At 37.7% G+C, this 23,363-nt stretch overlaps 2 protein-coding genes and 1 pseudogene across 2 annotated transcripts; 1 reads left to right on the top strand and 2 right to left on the bottom strand.

Moving 5' to 3' along the window:
- Positions 1 to 4,896: 4,896 nt before the first annotated feature.
- LOC133229915 (olfactory receptor 4P4-like) lies at positions 4,897 to 7,605 on the bottom strand (annotated as a pseudogene).
- A 1,676-nt stretch (positions 7,606 to 9,281) lies between these two features.
- Positions 9,282 to 10,604, top strand: LOC133229834 (olfactory receptor 4C46-like). Its single transcript, XM_061386617.1, has 2 exons — positions 9,282 to 9,721; positions 9,878 to 10,604. Exons 1-2 carry the CDS (start codon positions 9,282 to 9,284, stop codon positions 10,365 to 10,367), a joined length of 930 nt encoding a protein of 309 aa, XP_061242601.1. The 3' UTR covers positions 10,368 to 10,604.
- Positions 10,605 to 16,030: 5,426 nt separating this feature from the next.
- LOC133229914 (olfactory receptor 4P4-like) lies at positions 16,031 to 16,717 on the bottom strand. Its single transcript, XM_061386665.1, has one exon. It carries the CDS (start codon positions 16,715 to 16,717, stop codon positions 16,031 to 16,033), a length of 687 nt encoding a protein of 228 aa, XP_061242649.1.
- Positions 16,718 to 23,363: the final 6,646 nt, after the last annotated feature.

The following is a 23,363-nucleotide window of genomic DNA, read 5'->3' as shown; positions in this document are numbered from 1 at the left end:
TTTGGGAAAACATTTAAATCAGGAAGTGAAATTGCATGAGTTTATATTCTGGCTTTGCTAAGAGTGAGTATATGGCCTCTATATGTTATTTAATTACACTAACAGCAGTCTAATAATTATTTTTATTAGTTTACAATTTCACATTTTCATGTGCCTAATATTCTTCTAAACATTGTGTAAACAAACTTTTCAATCATCTCTATAACTATAATAAATAAATATTAGTAGTAAACTTAGCTTACAAATGGGGAAATTGAGTTTTAGAAAATTAAAAATTAGTGCAAGACGGTCTTAATAAGTGGTAGAGTCAAGATCTAAAACAGCATATATCTTACCTAGCAATACACTTGGTAAAATGTTACACAGTTACCATAGTTCCTGATACTTTATGCATGCTCAGTTAATATATGACGCTGTTAATACTTGGAACAGAGTTTCACTGACTCCAATATTTCAGATTTCAATCTATGCCAAAGTAAACTTATACATCCTAAATCTGCATGAATTTAAATTTCTCAAGGAAAGAAACACCATCTTACATTCTGCCTAGAATATTAAGAAATGGCTGTATATTCTTAATTTTAAATTCTAGATACTTCTCCAGGATCTGCATCTGTCAAATCTTCTCCAGGATTTGACATCTGCTGATTTTTCTTAGATTATCATATTGCTAGCAGATGAGCACTTTGTTGATGAGCATATCTACCCCCATATCTGTTGTGAGAATTAATTAGATAACAGGTGTGAGTCAGCCAATATGTATTAGAGGCTCAATAGATATTTCAAATGATTTTATCTTTGTTCTATCTCCATAATCATTTTTTTTCTATGAATGGCTAATGTATAACGTTGAGAGAAATGTGAATTCAAGCCATGGAATAAAATACCCTGAACAGTAGGTGAATGACCAGAATGAGGAAAGAATGGCAGGACTGAAAGGAAGTGATATGAATGGATTCACAACAGTTAAAGTGGAAGAACATGTGTGGGAAATTATATCTCCTCCTTTCCATGATCCTACCCAAATGTGAGGAGCCTAAATGATTACAAGATACCATTTATTTAACCAATAATCAATAACTATTTGTTGAAATAACTTCAGTTGTTTTAAAATAGTATATAAAGTACTCACATCACTGACGTTATCAGCATTATATTTATTACAGGAAACACAGGTGGAGAGCAAGGTACATAGAGATAAAGTAAACAGACTCAAATTTTGAGATATCTCCTTTTGACTTTTTGTGGCCTGCCTAGAGTCTTTGGTTAACTTAATTCTTGAGCAATCTTTTCTTTCTTTTTTTTTGTCAGGATGGGGGATCATGGATCACGGCAATGGGTACTGGAAGGATCTTATTTTTCTTTTGGATTTGTTTTTTCTCACTTTATTGGTAATCTGTGAGTCATTTGTTTTCTTAATGAAGTACTTTGCCCATTTTCTACCAAAAGTCTTAAGACTATTTTCCTCTTGTTCAGCAAAGCATGATTTCCCTATCACTGTCTGATTTCCCTTTGGAATGTCAGAGTACACTCAATGGGCAACTCCTTGAATTTATTGCTACTCTAATCACAAAGCAAATTATAAAAATCAGAGATGATACCTATACTTAACTTTAACTAGCACTCAATCTGTTATCTATGCAGTAAAAGGAAAATATATTCAGCTATCACACAGTCAGGCAGGAACATGGAAAGGAGGAGAAATCATTCACCACACATGTCCTTCCACTCTAATTGTCATGAATCCATTCATATCACTTCTTTCAGTCTTGCCATTCTTTCCTCACTGAAATTCTGGTCATTCACCTACTGTTCAAAGTATTTAATTTCCTGTCTTGAGTTCACATATCTCTCAATATTATTCATTAGCCATTCACAGAGAAATAAAAGTGTCATTGTAGAGACACTGTCACTCCACCAGTGTTCACACAATGAGAGGACATACCCTCAGAGGAACAGTTTGAAGAAAGTGCATGAATGTGAATATCCACAGGAGTCTAATCTCCATCTATATTGTCATCTCTAAGGTTATTCCCCGGGATGTTCAAGCTCACATAACTAATAAACAAAAATAAAGTGTACTCTCTAAAACTATATATATCTTATTCCAGAACACTGTTTTTGGCAATTGCTTGGATTTATGTTCCCGAATCGTGAGCTCACCAGGTGGATTTCCTCTAGATCCAAATCATCAGATCCACTGAAGTGAGTATCAAATGTTAATTATAAATAGTATGCAAGCCAGCATTAGTTTTTGTGTGTGATTTAGGAAGCTCGGTTATTAGACATTCATTCCTCCTGGGCCTCAGTGACTGAATTCCCTTGCACTTCCCTCAGAGTTTTGTGATATAAACAACACTGTGGGGCTTTTCAGAGAAGGCAATGGCACCCCACTCCAGTACTTTTGCCTGGAAAATCCCATGGATGGAGGAGCCTGGTAGGCTCCAGTCCATGGGGTCGCTAAGAGTTGGGCACGACTGAGCAACTTCACTTTCACTTTTCACTTTCATGCATTGGAGAGGGAAATGGTAACCCACTCCAGTGTTCTTGCCTGGAGAATCCCAGGGATGGAAGAGCCTGGTGGGCTGCCATCTATGGGGTCACACAGAGTTGGACACGACTGAAGCGACTTAGCAGCAGCAGCACAGCATTGGGGCTTTTGCCTTGAGGGGCTTATCCTTTCCACGATTTCTGTAATCTGAGCAAGAAACAAAGGACAGCTCTGGTACTAGGGTTCACTCCAAGAGTCAGAAAGATCCCCTGGAGGAGGAAATGGCAGCCCATTCGAGTATTCTTGCCTGGGAAATCCCATGGACAGAGGAGCCTGGTGGGTTGAAATTCATATGATCACAAAGAGTCGGACATGACTAAGCACTGAGCTGAGCTAAAACTTATGGCAATTAATAGTCTTAATCTCGCCTCAAAAATATTGTCTTCCCTGAGAGAGTTAGAATGGGTTTTACTTTATTTCCAAATATTGATTTCCTAGAAAATTATACATTAATAAACCTTGGCATTATTTTTATGAATTTAGAAAACTTCCAAAAAATAATACAAAAACTTTTCAGTTGAACATGTTTTAATTTTTCCCCAAACATATCATTTCCAAATGTATTTCTTTCCTTATTTTCTCTTTTCCCATGTGTTTCTGAAGATTCAGTTGCCTTCCAATGTGCTATATGAGCAAAATAAATAATAGCAAATGCATAGTGAGGATTTACTGTGTGTCATATACTAAGGGTTCTCTTTCATCTTAACACGGTCCTAGTAAGAAAGGCACTAAGTCTCCTAAATTTACCTATGAGTAAAATCAATAACAGATAAGTTAATTTATAATTTGCCTAATGTTTCTAGGTGTCGGTTGGCAAACTGGCCCCCATATATGGAGGCAGGGAGAGACTGAAAAAAGAGGCAAGACCACTCCAGATTGGAAGGTGTCACTTTTAATAAACAAGGGGACTTACATGGGTGGCTTGTCATGGATGGTATAAGTCAAGCAGATCTTTGCCTCTTTATGTCAGAAAATTTAAGATCATATAGAGGCCGTTCCTGGGTTCATTCACATACTCAGTCCAGATGGTCTCAACAACACCTTATTATCTCAAATCTGCATCCTTGAAAATGTCTCCAGCTATGGGGATGATGTTGTTTAGTTGCTCAGTTGTGTCTGACTCTGCAGCCCCATGGACTGCAGCAAGCCAGGTTTCCCCGTCCTTCACCATCTCCCAGAGCTTGCTCAAAATTACTTCCATTGAGTGGGTGATTCCATCCATCCAACTATCTTTTCTTCTGTCATTCCCTTCTCCTTCTGTCTTCCATCTTTCTCAGCATCAGTCTTTTCCAATGAGTCAACTGTTCACATTAGGTGGCCAGATTATTGGAGCCTCTGCTTTAGCATCAGTCCTTCCAATGAATATTCAGGGCTAATTTCCTTTAGGATGGACTAAACAAAGTGATTACATGGATTGCAGTCTTGTCTAACTCAACGTAACTATGAGCCATGCCATGTACGACCACTTAGGATGGACGAGTCATGGAGGAGAGTTCTGACAAAACGTGGTCCACTGGAGAAGAGAATGGCAAACCATTTCAGCATTCTTGCCTTGAGAACCCCATGAACAGTATGAAAAGGCAAAAATTGGGACATTAAATGGAACTTAAATTCAAGAATGGGTGGACAAATGAGGAACTTCTGATGCCCAGACCCATCTCACTGCTCTAGCAGTGGTCATGTCCTCTCAATGACCGACACCAGGCAGAGAGGATAGTACCTATAAAAGTCAGAAGGGCAGCTAGTTCTAGGGGAAGGAAGCAGTGAGGACAGGAAGGAACAGATGATGGACTTTGGAGATGTTATTGTGCTCTATTTCTTGTTTCAGGTACAGAGTACAGGTTTATTTCCTTCATACTTCGGTCTCTCTCTCTCTCTCTCTTTTTTTTTTCATTTCTTTGCAGATTATATGTCATAATTAATATATTAAAAAATCTGTAAGATGCCTTAAAACCACGCATAAGTCAGTGAAACTACCCAAGGCAGAGTGTAAGGTTAGATATGCCTTTAAAGAATTAACTTGAAAGCAAACTTAGTTATTTCCTATCTAGTTTTCATGTACAAATATCATAAGCAAATTATTTTTTTTAATTCACAGTCTTAGAATTGCATACTCTATATAACATAGCAACTGTTTCTTTAAGCTAATATATTTTTAATCATATTAAGTCCCTACCAAATCTCAGTGTGACCAGTCATTTTTCTCATAATTTTTCAGCTCTTCATCTTTGATATTTATAAAGTAAACAATTTGGGCTCTGTGATTTGAAAGTTAATTGAGTTCTCTGATTCCCAAGTCCACTTTTACTTCCACATAGAGGTTTTAACACATTGAGTAGGGGAAATTAATTATACTTCTCTTCTGAAAACATCTTTTGGTACCAAACCCTTCTTATGACCTTTTTCATCTCTGTGTTTCTCAGAGTGTAGATTAAGGGATTGAACACAGGAGCAGTTATGGTATAAAAAAGAGAAAATAGTTTGTCCTCAGGGAAAGTGGTAGGGTGTCTTAAATAGGCAAAGATTGACTGTCCAAAAAATAAGACAACCACAGTGATGTGAGACCCACAGGTAGAGAGGGCTTTGTGTCTTCCTTCAGCTGAGTGACTTCTTAAGGTGAATAATATAATGACATAGGATCCAAACAAGAGAACAGAGGTTACTAAGGCAACAATTCCTGAATTGGCCACCACAAGGACACCAGTGACATAGGTATCAGTACAGGCAACTTTCAACAAAGGAAAAATGTCACAATCAGTTCAGTTCAGTTGCTCAGTCATGTCCGACTCTTTGCGACCCCATGAATCGCAGCACGCCAGGCCTCCCTGTCTATCACCAACTCCCGGAGTTCACTCAGACTCATATCTGTCGAGTCAGTGATGCCATCCAGCCTTCTCATCCTCTGTTGTCCCCTTCTCCTCCTGCCCTCAATCCCTCCCATCATCAGAGTCTTTTCAAATGAGTCAACTCTTTGCTTGAGGTGGCCAAAGTACCAGAGTTTCAGCTTTGGCATCATTCCTTCCAAAGAAATCCCAGGGCTGATCTCCTTCAGAATGGACTGGTTGGGCCTTCTTGCAGTCCAATAGTAGTAGTCAATTTCACTGGGGCCACAGAAGGGCAAACTGATTATCATAGAGAACTGAGAAAAGGTATGGACAGCCCCACCAACCCAAGCTGCCAGGATGAGGAGATTTCACCTTGTCCTGTTCATGATAATCATGTAGTGGAGAGGCTTGCAGATGGCAACCCAGTGGTCAAAGGCCATGACTGTAAGGATGCAGATTTCAATTATTCCTAAGAAGTGCAAGGAAAAGACCTGTAACATGCATTACCATAAGAGATGGTTTTCCTTCCCAGGAGCAGGTCACTGATCAGTTTGGCTGTCACACAAGAGGTATACCAGATGTCCATAGAGGATAAGTGGCTGAGGAAATAGTACATTGGTTGGTGAAAAAGGGCTACATCGGATGGAGACAAGGATCAGAAGGTTTCCCACCAAGATGACAACATAACAAAATAAGAAGAACACAAAGCAAAATATTTGTATATTTTGGTTATAGGAAAGTCCCCCCAAAATAAATTCTGAGATGTTCCTCTGACTTTCCACATATTGTATGCTATCTGCAAATAATTGAGTATCTGAAGAAAAATAAAATGAAAGAAACTATTTACAATATGATCACAATTATATAAAAGCTGCTAACAAGCCATTAAAGCTAATTTTAACAAATTACCAAAGCTTGTTATTAAATTAATGATATTATATTTTCTTAGGAATCATAGCTCATTTTTTCAGTATTGTTTTCAAATATTCTGTTACATAGGTAATAATAAAAATAAATGTTATTTCCATGTCCTGGCTATTATAAACAGTGCTGCAATGAACATTGGGGTACACGTGTCTCTTTCCCTTCTGGTTTCCTCAGTGTGTATGCCCAGCAGTGGAAGCAACCTAGATGCCCATCAGCAGATGAATGGATAAGAAAGCTGTGGTACATATACACAATGGAGTATTACTCAGCCATTAAAAAGAATACATTTGAATCAGTTCTAATGAGATGGATGAAACTGGAACCTATTATACAGAGTGAAGTAAGCCAGAAAGAAAAACACCAATACAGTATACTAACGCATATATATGGAATTTAGAAAGATGGTAACAAAAACCCTGTGTACGAGACAGCAAAAGAGACACTGATGTATAGATCAGTCTTATGGACTCTGTGGGAGAGGGAGAGGGTGGGGAGATTTGGGAGAATGGCATTGAAACATATATAATATCATGTATGAAACGAGTTGCCAGTCCAGGTTCAATGCACGATACTGGGTGCTTGGGGCTGGTGCACTGGGATGACCCAGAGGGAGAGTATGGGAAGGGAGGAGGGAGGAGGGTTCAGGATGGGGAACACAGGTATACCTGTGGTGGATTCATTTCGATATTTGGCAAAACTAATACAATATTGTAAAGTTTAAAAATAAAAAAAAAACAAATGTTATTAAATTTTTAAAATATAATTGTTGGAGAAGGCGTTGGCAACCCACTCCAGTACTCTTGCCTGGAAAATCCCATGGACAGAGGAGCTTGGTAGGCTGCAGTCTATGGGGTCGCGAAGAGTCAGACACGACTGAGTGACTTCACTTTCACTTTTCATTTTCATGCATTGGAGAAGGAAATGGCAACCTGCTTCAGTGTACTTGCCTGGAGAATCCCAGGGACGGTGGAGCCTGGTGGGCTGCCATCTATGGGGTCGTACAGAGTCGGACATGACTGAAACGACTTAGCAGCAGTAGTAGCAGCAGCAGCAGGCTTCCCAGGTGGCTCTAGAGGTAAAGAACCTGTCTGCCAATGCAGAAGACACAAGAGACATGGGTTCAATCCTTGGGTCGATAATATCCCCTGTAGTAGGAAATGGCAACCCAATGCAGACTTCTTGCCTGGAAAATTCCATGGACAAAAAGAACAGGATGGGCTGTGAATCCATGGATCCACAGTGAGTCGACTGAGCACATGGTTTACGGTACAGAACAGGCATTACAGACATTTCTTGACTCATGGTGGTTCATGTTGCAAGTTTACTGACTTTATCATAGTATGAGAATAGTAAGCATAAAGAAGAAACTGTACTTGAATTTTAATCTTTTTCCTGAGCTAGCTATAGGTGATATGATACTCTGTTATAATGCTGGGTCTGAGCAGTGAGTCACAGTAGCCTCCAGTCAGCCTGGTAATCACATAGGTAAAGAACTGATGCACTTAAAACTATTCTGTACCAGACAGCCATTCTGTTTTTCACTTTTAGTGAAGTAATCAATAACTTACATGAGATAGACTTTGTGTTAGAAATAGACTTTTGTTAGATTGTTAAAAATAGGCTTTGTGTTAGATTGCTGCTGTTGTTCAATCACTAAGTCATGTCCAACTTGTTAGGACCCCATGAACTGCAGCACTCCAGGCTCCCCTGTCCTTCACTATCTCCCTGAGTTTCCTCAAACTCATTTCCATTGAGTCAGTGATGCCATTTGATCATCTCATCCTCTGTTTTCCCCTTCTTCTCTTGCTCTCAATATTTCCCAGCATCAGAGACTTTTCCAGTGGGTCAGCTCTTTGCATTAGGTAGTCAAAGTATTAGAGATGATTTTGCTCAATTGCAGGCTAATGTAAGTATTCGAGTATGTTTAAGGTAAGCTGGACTACACTATGATGTCCAGTAGGTTAGATGTATTCAATTCTCTTTCAACTTGTATTTTCAGGTTATGATGAATTTATTGGGATGTAATCTCATTTAACCTCATGAAGATCTGAACTATTTCCTAGAGATAATTATACCATTATTACTTTTAACACTTAAACAACAGTGCTATTAATGCAATTTAATAAAGGACTTTTTTTACTTATAATTTTCAAATGTGTCCTTCAGAAAGGTATTTTTTTAAATTACATGATGCTCCATTCCCCTACCATGATATAGAACACTTTGCTGGATTTGTCTGTAGTCATATGATCATGGAATACAGTGCATGTAATAAAAGTCACCTAAATTTTGAGCTGTGTGATTAGGATTATAAGTATTGTCCCTTGAAATACAAGAGTGAGGGTAAAGTAAGTACTGCATATTGAACTTGGGAAACCAATCTTGCCTTTATCTTGTGCAAATGGATGAAATAATACCATGTACAGGTTACTACCATGCCATACACATAGCAATCAATCACTATTAGCTATGGCTAAGTTATTGGCTTTAGGCAACATGGCTTTTCAGTTCTATTACAGTATCCAGAGTCCCCTGTATTCATTCCTTTCCTATTATGGATGCCCTGTAATACTTAATGTGAATGCTTAATTACTTTGTTACAAACAACACTTTGATCTCCATCTCCTTACTGAACCCCATCCAAGTCCACTTGGTCCAAGTCACACACACACAAAAATCTTTATGAGAGTTATAATGCAAAATTCACTCTTTCTCAAAGTTGCCTCATGCCTATATTCATGTGCTCATATTCTTACACTTATATTCTAATATTTACACTCAAATCTTCATACACTCATAGTTGAAAAATCTTGAAGATATCAGAATATTTTCCATCTTAAAAAATCTTATTAGCATTTAGATATCTGTAGAATCTAGGCAATTGCTAATTATTAGATAAAAAACAATAAATTCTAGGCTGTGTTAAAAAAAAAAGTGTGACTTGTTAAGGCACTGTGATCAACAAGAACATGAAAAACATGGAAAATAGGAACAATGTGACAGAGTTTATTCTACTGGGACTCACGCAAAATCCAAAGACACAAAAAATCCTAATTGTTGTGTTTTTGGTTGTCTACATCATCTCTATGGCAGGAAATGTATTCACTGTGGTCGCCATCACCACCATCTCATTATTGGGGTCCCCGATGTACTTCTTTCTGGCTCATCTCTCTTTTATTGATGCCTGCTATTCCTGTGTTGATACCCCTAAACTGATCATAGATTCACTCTATGAAAAGAAAACCAGTACTTTCAAAGGATGTATGAATCAAATCTTTTGGGAACATTTCCTCTCAGGTATTGATATCATCCTGCTTATTTCAATGGCCTATGACTGCTATGTGGCCATCTGCAAGCACCTGCACTATATGACCATCATGAATCAGCAGTTATGCTGGTTGCTAGTGGGAGTGGCAACCCACTAGCAACTATTGGAGAAGGAAATGACAACCCACTCCAGTGTTCTTGCCTGAAGAATCCCAGGGATGGGGAAGCCTGGTGGGCTGCCGTCTATGGGGTTGCACAGAGTCAGACACAACTGACGTGACTTAGCAGTAGCAGTGGGAGTGGCGTGAATGGGAGGCTTTCTTCATGGAATCATCCAGATCCTCTTCATCTTCAGATTACCCTTCTGTGGCCCTAATGTCATAGATCACTTTATGTGTGACCTGCACCCTTTGCTCGATCTTGCCTGCACTGATACCCACACTCTAGGGCTCTTTGTTGCTGCCAACAATGGTATTCTCTGTCTGTTAAACTTCCTTCTCTTGGTTGGCTCCTATGTGGTCATTCTGCACTCCCTAAGGACCAAAAACTCAGAGGCCAGACACAAAGCCCTCTCTGCTTGTATCTCCCACATCACGGGAGTTGTCATATTCTTTGTGCCCTGCATATTTGTATACATGAGGCCTGCAGTTATTTTGCCTATTGATAAATCAGTTGCTGTATTCTACACTATGATAACCCCCATGTTAAATCCCTTAATCTATACCTTGAGGAATGCCCAGTTGAAAACTACCACTGGGAAAAGGTTTATAAGTAAAGCTATTTCAGGTGAAATATAAATGTGGCCAGAACCCAAAGTCATGCAAACAGAGGTAACTGTCAAAAGGACATTGCTGTTAATCTCTGCAAAGAATACCTATTGAAATAAAGAACAACAACAAAAAATTTACCAAGCTTAGATTCTGTAAGAAGGGGATTAGAAATTGGTGCAAGAAAATGGGAAAAGCCAAAACCAGGACCATTCTTTAAATATGTAGAAAATTCTATCAAATTGGAACTTGATATCACTGAATTCATCAATTTATATGGATTCAAAATGTTTATTCTAGTAAAAATAAAAGCCATAAAATATATTGTTTCTTATTAATAATCTCAATAACAATCAATAGAGATAGGCACTGCTATTTTTCCCATTAACAGGTGAGAGACTAAACAGAAAGGAGTAAATTCCAAAATGAAAATATCAAAGAACTAATAAACAGAATCTAACTGATCACTCAAATCATACTTTTAACTGTCAGAAAACAATAACAGAAGGATAACCTAATTACCATTCAAAGAGATTGGGACTGTTTCAAACTATATATATATGTATATACACACATATGTCTATGTGTGTGTTATATTACATGTCATATATTATTACATAATAATATTATTAATATAGTATATGCTATTATTATATAGTTATATTACATGCATAGTTATATATATATATATATTACATATACAATTAGTTATATAACATATTATTATGTTAGTGTGTATGTGTGTGTGTTCCCAGTCATGTACAACTCTGTGAGCCCATGGACTGCAACCCACTAGGCTCCTCTGCCCAGGGAATTTTTCCAGGCAAGAATACTGGAGTGGGTTGCCATTCCCTCTCAGGGGATCTTTCTGACTCAGGTATGGAAACTGCATTTTTGTGTCTCCTGTACTTTCAGGAAGATTCTTTACCATTAGCGCCACTTCTGAAGCCCTAGTATATATACTATTAAACAATAGTTTATTTCATATAACTAAATACTAATAATTTTATTAATAATTTTGCCTATTTATCTACATCATAGTAGATTATTAGACACTGACTTATCACTGTGATATGTAATTGCAGTAGCCAGTCCTTTTTACAGGAGATCTTCCAAACCCAGGGATCACACCCAAGTCTCCCACATTACAGGTGGATTCTTTATCTGATAGTTCAGTTCAGTTCAGTTCAGTTCAGTTCAGCCACTCAGTTGTATCTGACTCTTTGTGACACCATGAATTGCAGCATGCCAGGCCTCCCTGTCCATCACCAACTCCTGGAGTTCACCCAAACTCACGTGCATCGAGTCGGTGATGCCATTCAGCCATCTCATCCTCTGTCATCCCTTTTTCTCCTGCCCTCAATCCCTCCGCAGCATCAGGGTCTTTTCCAATGAGTCAGCTCTTCACATCAGGTGGCCAAAGTATTGGAGTTTAAGCCTCGGCATCAGTCCTTCCAATGAACACCCAGGACTGGTCTCCTTTAGGATGGATTGGTTGGATCTCCTTGCAGTCCAAGGGACTCTTAAGAGTCTTCTCCAGCACCACAGTTCAAAAGCATCAACTCTTTGGCGCTCAGCTTTCTTCACATTCCAACTCTCGCATCCATACAAGACCACTGGAAAAACCATAGCCTTGACTAGATGGACCTTTGTTGGCAAAGTAATATCTCTGCTTTTTAATATGCTATCTATGTTGGTCATAACTTTCCTTCCAAGGAGTAAGCGTCCTTTAATTTCATGGCTGCAGTCACCATCGACAGTGATTTTGGAGCCCCCCAAAATAAAGTCTGACACTATTTCCACTGTTTCCCCATCTATTTCCCATGAAGTGTGGGACCAGATGCCATGATCTTGGTTTTCTGAATGTCGAGCTTCAAGCCAACTTTTTCACTCTCCTCTTTCACTTTCATCAAGAGGCTTTTTACTTCCTCTTCACTTTCTGCCATAAAGGTGGTGTCATCTGCATATATGAGGTTATTGGCATATCTGAGGCTATTGATATTTCTTCCAGCAATCTTGATTCCAGCTCGTGCTTCTTCCAGCCCAGCACCTCTCATGATGTACTCTGCATATAAGTTAAATAAGCAGGGTGACAGTATACAGCCTTGACGTACTCCTTTTCCTATTTGGAACCAGTCTGTTGTTCCATGTCCAGTTCTAACTGTTGCTTCCTGACCAGCATACAGGTTTCTCAAGAGGCAGGTCAGGTGATCTGGTATTCCCATCTCTTTCAGAATTTTCCACAGTTTATTGTGATCCACACAGTCAAAGGCTGTGACATAGCCAATAAAGCAGAAATACATGTTTTTCTGGAACTCTCTTGCTTTTCCGATGATCCAGCAGATGTTGGCAATTTGATCTCTTGTTCCTCTGCCTTTTCTAAAACCAGCTTGAACATCTGGAAGTTCATGGTTCAAGTATTGCTGAAGCCTGGCTTGGAGAATTTTGAGCATTACTTTACTAGCGTGTGAGATGAGTGCAATTGTGTGGTAGTTTGAGCATTCTTTGGCATTGCCTTTCTTTGGGATTGGAATGAAAACTGACATTTTCCAGTCCTGCAGCCACTGCTGAGTTTTGCAAATTTGCTGGCATATTGAGTGCAGCACTTTAAGAGCATCATCTTTCAGGATTTGAAATAGCTCAACTGGAATTTCATCACCTCCAACAGCTTTATTCATAGTGATGCTCTCAAAGGCCCACTTGACTTCACATTCCAGGATGTCTCACTCTAGGTGAGTGATCACACCATCGTGATTATCTGGGTCATGAAGATCTTTCTTGAAGAGATCTCTAGTCTTTCCCACTCTGCTGTTTTCCTCTATTTCTTTGCATTGATCACTAAGGAAGGCTTTCTTATCTTTACTTACTATTCTTTGGAACTCTGCATTCAAATGGGAATATCTTCCCATTTTTTCCTTTTCTCCTTTGCTTTCTGCTTCTCTTCATTTCACAGCTATTTGTAAGGCCTCCTCAGACAGCCATTTTGCTTTTTTGCATTTCTTTTCCATGGGGATGGTCTTGATCCCTGTCTCCTGTACAATGTCACGAACCTCCGTCCATAGTTCATCAGGCACTCTGTCTATCAGATCTCGTCCCTTAAATCTATTTCTCACTTCCACTGTATAATCATAAGGGATTTGATTAAGGTCATACCTGAATGGTCTAGTGGTTTCCCATACTTTCTTCAATTTAAGTCTGAATTTGGCAATATGGAGTTCATGATCTGAGCCACATTCAGCTCCTGGTCTTATTTTTGCTGACCGTATAGAGCTTCTTTGTCTTTGGCTGCTATAATCAATCTGATTTCAGTGTTGACCATCTGGTGATGTCCATGTGTAGAGTCTTGTGTTGTTGGAAGAGGGTGTTTGATATGACCAATGCATTCTCTTGGCAAACTCTATTAGCCTTTGCCCTTCTTCATTCTTTATTCAAGGCCAACTTTGCCTGTCACTACAGGTGTTTCTTGACTTACTACTTTTGCATTCCAGTTCCCTATAATGAAAAGAACATATTTTTGGGTATTAGTTCTAAACCGTCTTGTAAGTCTTCATAGAACTGTTCAACCTCAGCTTCTTTAGTGTTACTGGTTGGTTGGTTTGCCTTGGAAATGAACAGAGATCATTCTGTCATTTTTGAGATTGTATCCAAGTACTGCATTTGAGACTCGTTTGTTGCCCAAGATGGCTACACCATTTCTTCTAAGGGATTCCTACCCACAGTAGTAGATATAATGGTCATATGAGTTAAATTCACCCATACCAGTCCATTTTAGTTCGCTGATTCCTAGAATGTCAACATTCACTCTTGCCATCTCCTGTTTGACCACTTCCAATTTGCCTTGATTCATGGACCTAACATTCCAGGTTCCTATGCAATATTGCTGTTTACAGCATCGAACCTTGCTTCTATCACCAGTCACATCCACAACTGGGTATTGTTCTTGCTTTGGCTTTATGAGATAAGCCACCAGAAAAGCCCTAGAATACTGGGGTGGGTAGCCTATTCCTTCTCAAGTGGATCTTCCCAACCCAGAAATTGAACTGGGGTCTCCTGCATTGCAGGCAAATTCTTTACCAGCTGAACTATTAGGGAAACCCTCATAAAACCAACAGGACATTCAATCTCTAGAGGGCAAGTAATAAATATTACATCATGTGTCCAAATTTCCTTTTAGCATTCAGAATCCTTTTGCATTGTCCATGTGACCTTCTCATGTTTATGATCCATCACAAAAAGTAATGATTTAAATCAAAGAATATTTTGAAGTCAAATAGAAAACTCAATTTATTAAATAAACTGTCATACTCCTTAAAACATTTGCTTACCTGATATAAATGGTTTCTACAAGTAACATGATGTATGGTTTATAATAAATATCAAATGAATAAATATAAGTATTTACAGCAAGCAGAATAACAAACACCAAGAAAATTGAAGGAATAGGTATCTTTACGTGCTTTTTTAAGATATTTTAAAATATATATATGTGTGCCATATACCACAATGTAACAATTGGAGTGACACCACTCGCTACCACGTTTAGAAATCTATTATAAAAATCTGTGCTTTCTATTGCCATTAACTTAGGTTTCTAACCTGCTTAGAGGTCTTATTTCCAAAGGGAGAAATGGTTCACCAGGAGACACAACAATTACGTATTGATCTGAGAGTTAAGACTCCTGCCTAATCACTTTGGGCTCCTCATGCTTCTGAATCAACAAGCAAAAATGTAAGGTAGCGTGATCCTGACTGCTAAGGAGAATTGGACTACTCCTAAGGAGAGAAGAAAAGTATGTCTGGAATATAGTAGCTCCCAAAGGGCCCCTCCTGTGTTACTATATTGGATGATTAAGATCAACAAAAAAACTGCAACAACCCAATCCATTTATAATTACTAATGGTGAAGAATTTTCAGCAATGAAGGTCTATACCATCCTGCCAGGCAAAGATAATGAACAAATTAGGTTATTATTGAAGACACAATCATTCCTCTCTGCTAAAACAGCTCCACTTAATTTTATCTCCCTTTTTACTGTTTTCTGCTCTTTAATCTTCTTTATACAGTGCCTCCTAATGATAATAACTCTTGCATTTATATATTCTAAAATTCTTCCATTATTTTAACTGCATTTCCTTTTTCATAAAATCCCATTATCCAGTTCTTTCTCTATTATGATATTTTCAGTGATATTTCAGATCATATTAAATGATCTTATTTTTAAAAAACTGTTAAATTTGCACAAAATATCTTTTCATAAAAGGTGAAAAGTTTGGTTTTTTTCCCCTTAATTTACTAGAAAATCTTTCTGAGAGTCTCTTCTTCACTTAGTTATAATATTTCTTTTAAGCAGTGTACCACAATGTATTTGCTAATCAGTAAAACTTTATTTTTAGAGAGGTTTTAAGTTCATGGCTAGACTGAGATTAAAGTACAGAGATCCCATATAGCTCCTGTCCCCAAAATGGGACACTCTCCCCCTCAGAGGGATACACTTGTTAAAGTCAAAAGAACGTACAATGATGCATTGCTATCACCCCAAATTTATAGTTTACATTAGGGTTCACTCTAAGTACTGTGTATTTTGAGGGTTTTGACATATACATTGATAAGATTCAAAATTATAGAAACAAGCAGAAGAATTTCACTGCCTTAAATATCCCTGGTGCTCCACCTGTTCATCCTTCTCCCTTCCCTAATCCTTTACATTATTTAAAATGAATAATATAATGCCATAAGAAACAAACAAGACAGCAAATGTAACTAAGGCAACCATTCCTGAAAAGGCAATTACAAGCACACCAGTGATGTAGGTGTCAGTACATGCAATTTTTAGCAATGGAAAAATATCACAGAAATAGTGATCACTTTCAATACGACCACAGAAAGGCAAGCCGATTGCCATAAAAAATTGAGGAAAGGAATGGACAGCTCCACCAGTCCAAGTAGCTAAGAGGAGAAGATTGCATCTTGTTCTGTTCATGATAATCATATAGTGGAGGGGCTTGCAGATGGTAACATAGCAATCAAAAGCCATGGCAGTAAGAATAAAGATTTCAGTACCTCCAAAGAAATGCAGGATAAGGACCTGTAGCATGCAATCACCATAGGAAATAGTCTTTCTCTCTACTAGCAGATCTCCAATTAATTTGGGTGTAATGCTGGAGGTATAGCAGATGTCTATGAGGGATAAGTGGCTGAGGAAATAGTACATTGGTTGGTTAAAAAGAGGACTGCATTGAATGGAGAAGAGGATCAGAAGGTTTCCTACAAACAGGACAAGATAACAGAACAAGAAAAACACAAAGCAAAATATTTGTATGTTCTGGTTATATGAAAGTCCTAGAAGAATGAATTCTGATATGTTTTTCTGGTTTTCCATTTGAGTTTAGTGTAGGTTATACACAAGTGACTTATGTTTCTGAAAAAAAAAAAAAAAGAGAAAACATATGCTTGGGTGAATATGAGCACAATAATATAAAATTTACCCAAAATACATTTACATGAATAAACCTTAATATTAATTATTGATTTAGTAAATGTTTTTAATCTCTCTTACTTTATAAATCTATTGCAAAACAATTTATAATGAAATGATTATATGATTTACTCAATTACTTGTAAAGATTTTAAATATTTAAACATTATTTTGAAAATAAAAAAGTTAATTGTTGTTAGTAAAATATTTTACAAAACAAAGAAAGTTAATTGACTCAAGGCAAGAAGATATTCTTTTGTATATTTTTTAATTCTTGTGGCCATATACATGAAGGCAACTTACCTTCTTTTAAAACTAACCAAATTCCCTGAATTATCTAGGGTGAATCCCAAAGAAACACAAATTTGTTTAAAATCCCAGCTTGAACTGCTGAACATTAATTTAAATAGTGCATCCTAAGGTTTCTGTGATGGCTCAAGTGGTAATGAATCTGCCTCAAAGCAGGAGACACTGGTTTGATCCCTGGGTCAGGAAGATTTCCTAGAAGAGGGAATGGCAGCCACTCCAGTATTCTTGCCTGGAAAATCCCATGGACAGAGGAGCCTGGAGGGCTACAGCCCATAGCGTCTCAAAGAGTTGGACACAAGTCAGCATGTACACATACTCTGTGATCAAACATAGTTAATGAGTCATGGTAAATCAATGTGATTGTTGTTACATAAAAAGGTAAAGAACTTTTGAGAAATATACATTAAGATTTTATTTATTTTATTTATACATTATGATTTAAGTTGCAAAAAATTCTACAAGTTAATGTATTTCTCATATTTATATTTCATGTGTTAAGACAAATAAAAAATACATACTGATATTGAAGTTTGTTTTGGATATTGGTAAAGCACAATAAACATTGTGAAGTTGCTCAAGTGTTTGCTGCTGGAAACATGCAAAAAAAAAAAAAAAAAAAACTACTGTTAATATAAGAGATGATATAACAACTTTTGGTCCAGGTATCCCTCAGTGGCATGTGTTGCAGTAAGAATTAATGAAATGTTTATAGATTTTCATCTTTCATAACTAAGGGATAATCTTCTTTCTTCTTCCCTTTGCTCAGTTGTGTCTGACTCTTTGTGACTCCATGGACAGTAGCCTACAAGGCTACGCCATCCATGGGATTTTCCAGGCAAGAATACTGGAGTGGGCTGCCATTTCCTTCTCCAGGGGATCTTCTCAACCCAGGGATTGAACCCAGGTCTCCTGCATTGCAGACAGATGCTTTACCATCTGAGCCACCAGGGAAGCCCCAAGGGATAATCTTAAGATGCTTTTAATCAGTGTAAATTAGTGCAAGATAGAACAAGTTCACTTCTAGATGCTATTTTAACCACTGATGAGGAATTATTTGTCCATAGTGGGTTTGCAAAAGTTAGCACACTTCTAGTGTTTGACAGCCATATTCAGGCCCCCAGAGGTCTATTTAAAAGAAAAACAAACAAACAAACAGAGAATGAATGTTTTTATAACAAGTGCATGATTTTCATATTTAAAAACTGTCAAGTCTAGGGCTTCACAAAATTATTTTTGTTATATATAGTCTCGATGATGATTTTAGATGGCAAATAGTTAACAGATAGAAATTTTAAATGGCCTGTATGACACCAATTCTATTTTAAACTATTATTCAAAACTGCAATTTAAAAGAGGTCAAATTTTCTCATTATTCTACTTTGTTTTCACTCTCACTGTAAAGCTTTCAGTCTGTTTTGCTGTAACTACCAGAACAAAATATCAGTTACACAGTGTTCAGCAATTAGCATTAGCTCAAAAGTATTTAAAAAAATTTTTTTTGGGGGGTTGCAGTACATTGATCTGTTTTCTACATAATTGCAATTGATACATAGATTTTTTTTGTTTGTGAGGGGGAATAATATCGATATGTCAAATAAAAGCATTTATATAAAATTTATTTAAAGGAATGTAGACAAAAATAAATAAATAAATAAATTGGAGAGAAATAACTTCATTAACCTGAATCTCTGACTTTAGAAGAGACCTAGATAGTCAAAATAATTCCTCAGAATTGGAAAGTAATACACTAAAATGAGAACAGACAAAAACCCTGATTCTTTTTTAATCTGAGGTTAAACAGGAGTGTTGAGATGAATGGGGAAGAAGTTATCAAAGAGCAGCCATGAAAATAATGAAATCTTAATTCAGAATCCTTATCTGAGCAGAAAGCAACATGCAACTATCGGGTTAATGAACGTCCAGTGTGTCTTTCTGAGTATTTGCCTTGTAAAAAGATACTATGTATTTAAAAGAAACACATTTAATCGATAATGGATTTAAACAGCATCCTATATTCTGAGCTATTATAATGTAATGAATGGTGTTAACAGTGGTAAAAGGAAAGGTGAAAAGTCAGGTGAGGAGAAAATATTGTCATAAAACAACATTTTTAACATGAGATAGTAAGGAAATCTATACAAAAACTGAAGACACAATGGATGAAATAAAGAATACCAGGCAATCACTAAACAGATGGTTCATGTAATACAACAAAGTTATGGGAAAGTTGCGGAGTGCTAAATTAACTAACCAGTGTGATTCTCAGGCTAATGGTTTAACGTGTTTGAAAGTCTCATCGCATTTATCTTAGAATTAAGATATTACATAATTCAGAAATTTGATGAAGAATATAAAATACCCAGTGATATATATGGTTCATAACATACTTCTCTTTAACACTCATTTTTGTTTGAGTAAGTAGTTTAGCAGTCAAAGAAACTGTCATGCCTACATAAAGTGTAACAAAAAGAAAAAATCCCACATAATTTTAACAAGTGCAATCACATAAGTATTAACTTAAATAATATGGTGATGAAAAATTTCAATTAGCTTGATGATAGATTGGTTGTTGTAAGGCAATTTTTAACACATATTAATTGTCTGATTTTCCTTGCATCATGAAAAAATTCTCCAAAATTACCTTATTTCTTCATTTTGAAAATATCTTTGCTCTTCATTATGCTGACAACATAAAAACAGGCACTCTCATGTTTAACTTACTTTCTCCAAAATATATTTAATTTTTTTCTTGTTTTATTAAAACATGCGTGTTACAAACTTATTTTTATTGATCTAGATGAAACTAGTCTATGTTAAAATGGCAGATGCCTTGAAATGGAGAATTACTCATATTTATGGATATTCAAGCTGAAATTGGATCTTATCTTAAAAGTAATATGGGAAAATGCACACAAGTAGTTGATAAGGCACAATGAAACACATTGCCAATTCGAGAATGCTTTAATTCTGTTATTAAACAGAATTTTCCATTTAAATAATACATAATTAAAATATGCTGTGACATTAGTATAGTAATTAAATTATCATGTTACAAGAGAATAGCTTTTAGAAAGAAACTATATCAAACAAACATAAACAGCATATAAACAAGCTAGCACATGGCTGGTGGGACACTACTCAAACCAGACCTGAGTGGCTATCAGGTTAGTTTTAGGATGCATCAAGAAGAATTCCTCCCCTAGATACTTACTCTGTCCATTTTTCCCTTGCATAAAAAAATCTGAAGTTAAATACAGAGAATAAAAACCAGTAATTCAAACATATCTTTCAAATATTTTGGAAAATCAATGCATCTTAAATTTTCCACAGATTTACAAGGGAAGCAGGATTAAAATATTCACTAAAATTATCAGTAATGAATGAAGTGTATATTTATCCCTCAGGAAATCAAATTTAGGTCCTGAGTATCATCTATTTTATACCTATGCCTGAAGAAAATTTGGGAAGGACAGAATATAAACTACAGTAACTAAGCAAAAATTAATGTCTTTGAAAGCTCTAAGTAATTATATTCCCAAAGGTACTTGTAAACATATCCAAAGCAAAGATTGTCAAGCCACTCACTGTCCAAGGTAATGTCCCTGTTCCTCTAGTTGTTTGCTAAGTCACTTCAGTCGTGTCCGACTCTGTGTGACCCCATAAATGGCAGCCCACCATGCTCCTCCGCCCATGGGATTCTCCAGGCAAGAACGCTGGAGTGGGTTGCCATTTCCTTCTCCAATGCATGAAAGTGAAAAGTGAGAGTGAAGTCGCTCAGTCGTGTCTGACTCTTAGCGATCCCATGGACTACAGCCCACCAGGCTCCTCCATCCATGGGATTCTCCAGGCAAGAGTACTGGAATGGGGTGCCATTGCCTTCTCTGCTCTAGTTGTTTACTTTCCAAATTTATCTTCTAACCTCAGATATTATTCACCTGAGAGCTCACAAAGGCTATAGAGAAGGCATTTCAGAAAACTCTGCTCTGTGTTCATCTAATTTTCTGAAGGCTGGGAGGGAAAATAAAGTAGCTTTCAGGAAAACCTGAGATGAAATAGGACAAGTAGAACCAGTCATGTGCATTCCAAGAATCAAACATAGGGACAATCAAGGTGCTACTGTGTAGCTGCTGGCTCAGATGGTAAAGAATCCACCTGCAATATGGGAGACCTGAGTTCAATCCCTGGGTTGGGAAGATCCCCTGGAGGAGGGTGTGCAGTCCACTCCAGTATTCTTGCCTGGGGATTCCCCATGGTGAGAGGGCCCTGGTGGGCTACAGTCCATGGGGTTACAAAGAGTTGGACATGACTGAGAGACTGAGCACACACACTGTATAGCAAAGGGAACTATACTCACTATCCTGTGATAAAATACAATGGAAAATATGAATAGAATGCATGTATGTGTATATATATATATTCAGCTCAGTTGCTCAGTCGTGTCTGATTCTTTGCAACCCCATGGATCACAGCACACCAGGCCTCCCTATCCATTACCAACTCTCAGAGTTCACTCAAACTCACATCATGGGTCGGTGATGCCATCCAGACATCTCATCATCTGTCATCCCCTTTTCCTCCTGCATATCCTTAACTGTCTCCTGGAGTTTGCTCAATCTCATGTCCATTAGCCATAGTTTATTTAAAATGTGTTAATTTCCACTGCAGAGAAAAGTGATTCAGTTTACATATATGTAGAGAGTTCCAGAAAAACATCTATTTCTGCTTTATTGACTATGTCAAAGCCTTTGGCTGTGTGGATCACAATAAACTGTGGAAAATTCTGAAAGAGATGGGAATACCAGACCACCTGACCTGCCTCTTGAGAAACCTGTATGCAGGTCAGGAAGCAACAGTTAGAACTGGACATGGAACAACAGACTGGTTCCAAATAGGAAAAGGAGTACGTAAAGGCTGTATATTATCACCTTGCTTAGTTAACTTCTATGCAGAGTACATTATGAGAAACGCTGGACTGGAAGAAACACAAGCTGGAATCAGGATTGCCAGGAGAAATATCAATAAGCTCAGATATGCAGATGACACCACCCTTATGGCAGAAAGTGAAGAGGAAGTAAAAAGCCTCTTGATGAAGGTGAAAGAGGAGAGTGAAAAAGTTGGCTTAAAGCTCAACATTCAGAAAATGAAGATCATGGCATCTGGTCCCACACTTCATGGGAAATAGATGGGGAAACAGTGGAAACAGTGTCAGACTATTTTTGGGGGCTCCAAAGTCACTGGAGATGGTGACTGCAGCCATGAAATTAAAAGATGCTTACTCCTTGGAAGGAAAGTTATGACCAACATAGATAGCACATTGAAAAGCTGAAATATTACTTTGCCAAAAAAGGTCCGTCTAGTTAAGGCTATGGTTTTTCCAGTTGTCATGTATGGATGTAAGAGTTGGACTGTGAAGAAAATTGAGCTCCGAAGAATTGATGCTTTTGAACTGTGGTGTTGGAGAAGACTCTTGAGAGTCCCTTGGACTGCAAGGAGATCCAACCAGTCCATTCTGAAGGAGATAAGCCCTGGGATTTCTTTGGAAGGAATGAGGCTAAAGCTGAAACTCCAGTACTTTGGTCACCTCATGCAAAGAGTTGACTCATTGGAAAAGACTCTGATGCTGAGAGGGATTGGGGGCAGGAGGAGAAGGGGACGACAGAGGATGAGATGGCTGGATGGCATCACTAACTCGATGGATGTGAGTCTGAGTGAACTCCGGGAGTTGGTGATGGACAGGGAGGCCTGGCATGCTGTGATTCATGGGGTCGCAAAGAGTCGGACATAACTGAGTGACTGAACTGAACTGATATATGTATATATACACATATATGTAAAGTGATTTATATATATATATATATATATATATTTTTTTTTTTTTTCAGAGAAGGCAATGGCACCCCACTCCAGTACTCTTGCCTGGAAAATCGCACGGATGTAGGAGCCTGGTAGGCTGCAGTCCATGGGATCGCTAAGAATCGGACATGACTGAGTGACTTCACTTTCTCTTTTCACTTTCATGCATTGGAGAAGGAAATGACAACCCACTCCAGTGTTCTTGCCTGGAGAATCCCAGGGATGGGGAAGCCTGGTGGGCTGCCGTCTATGGGGTCACACAGAGTCGAACACGACTGAAGTGACTTAGCATAGCATAGCATAGCATATACAGTTTACATATATGTGTATATATATATATACATATATATATGTGTATATATATACACATATATATATGTAAACTGAA

This window comes from Bos javanicus, chromosome 18 (assembly GCF_032452875.1).
Source record: "Bos javanicus breed banteng chromosome 18, ARS-OSU_banteng_1.0, whole genome shotgun sequence".
NCBI lineage: Eukaryota > Metazoa > Chordata > Mammalia > Artiodactyla > Bovidae > Bos > Bos javanicus.
The sequence above is the reverse complement of the archived record's forward strand: the minus strand, read 5'-3'. Positions and strand labels throughout refer to the sequence as shown.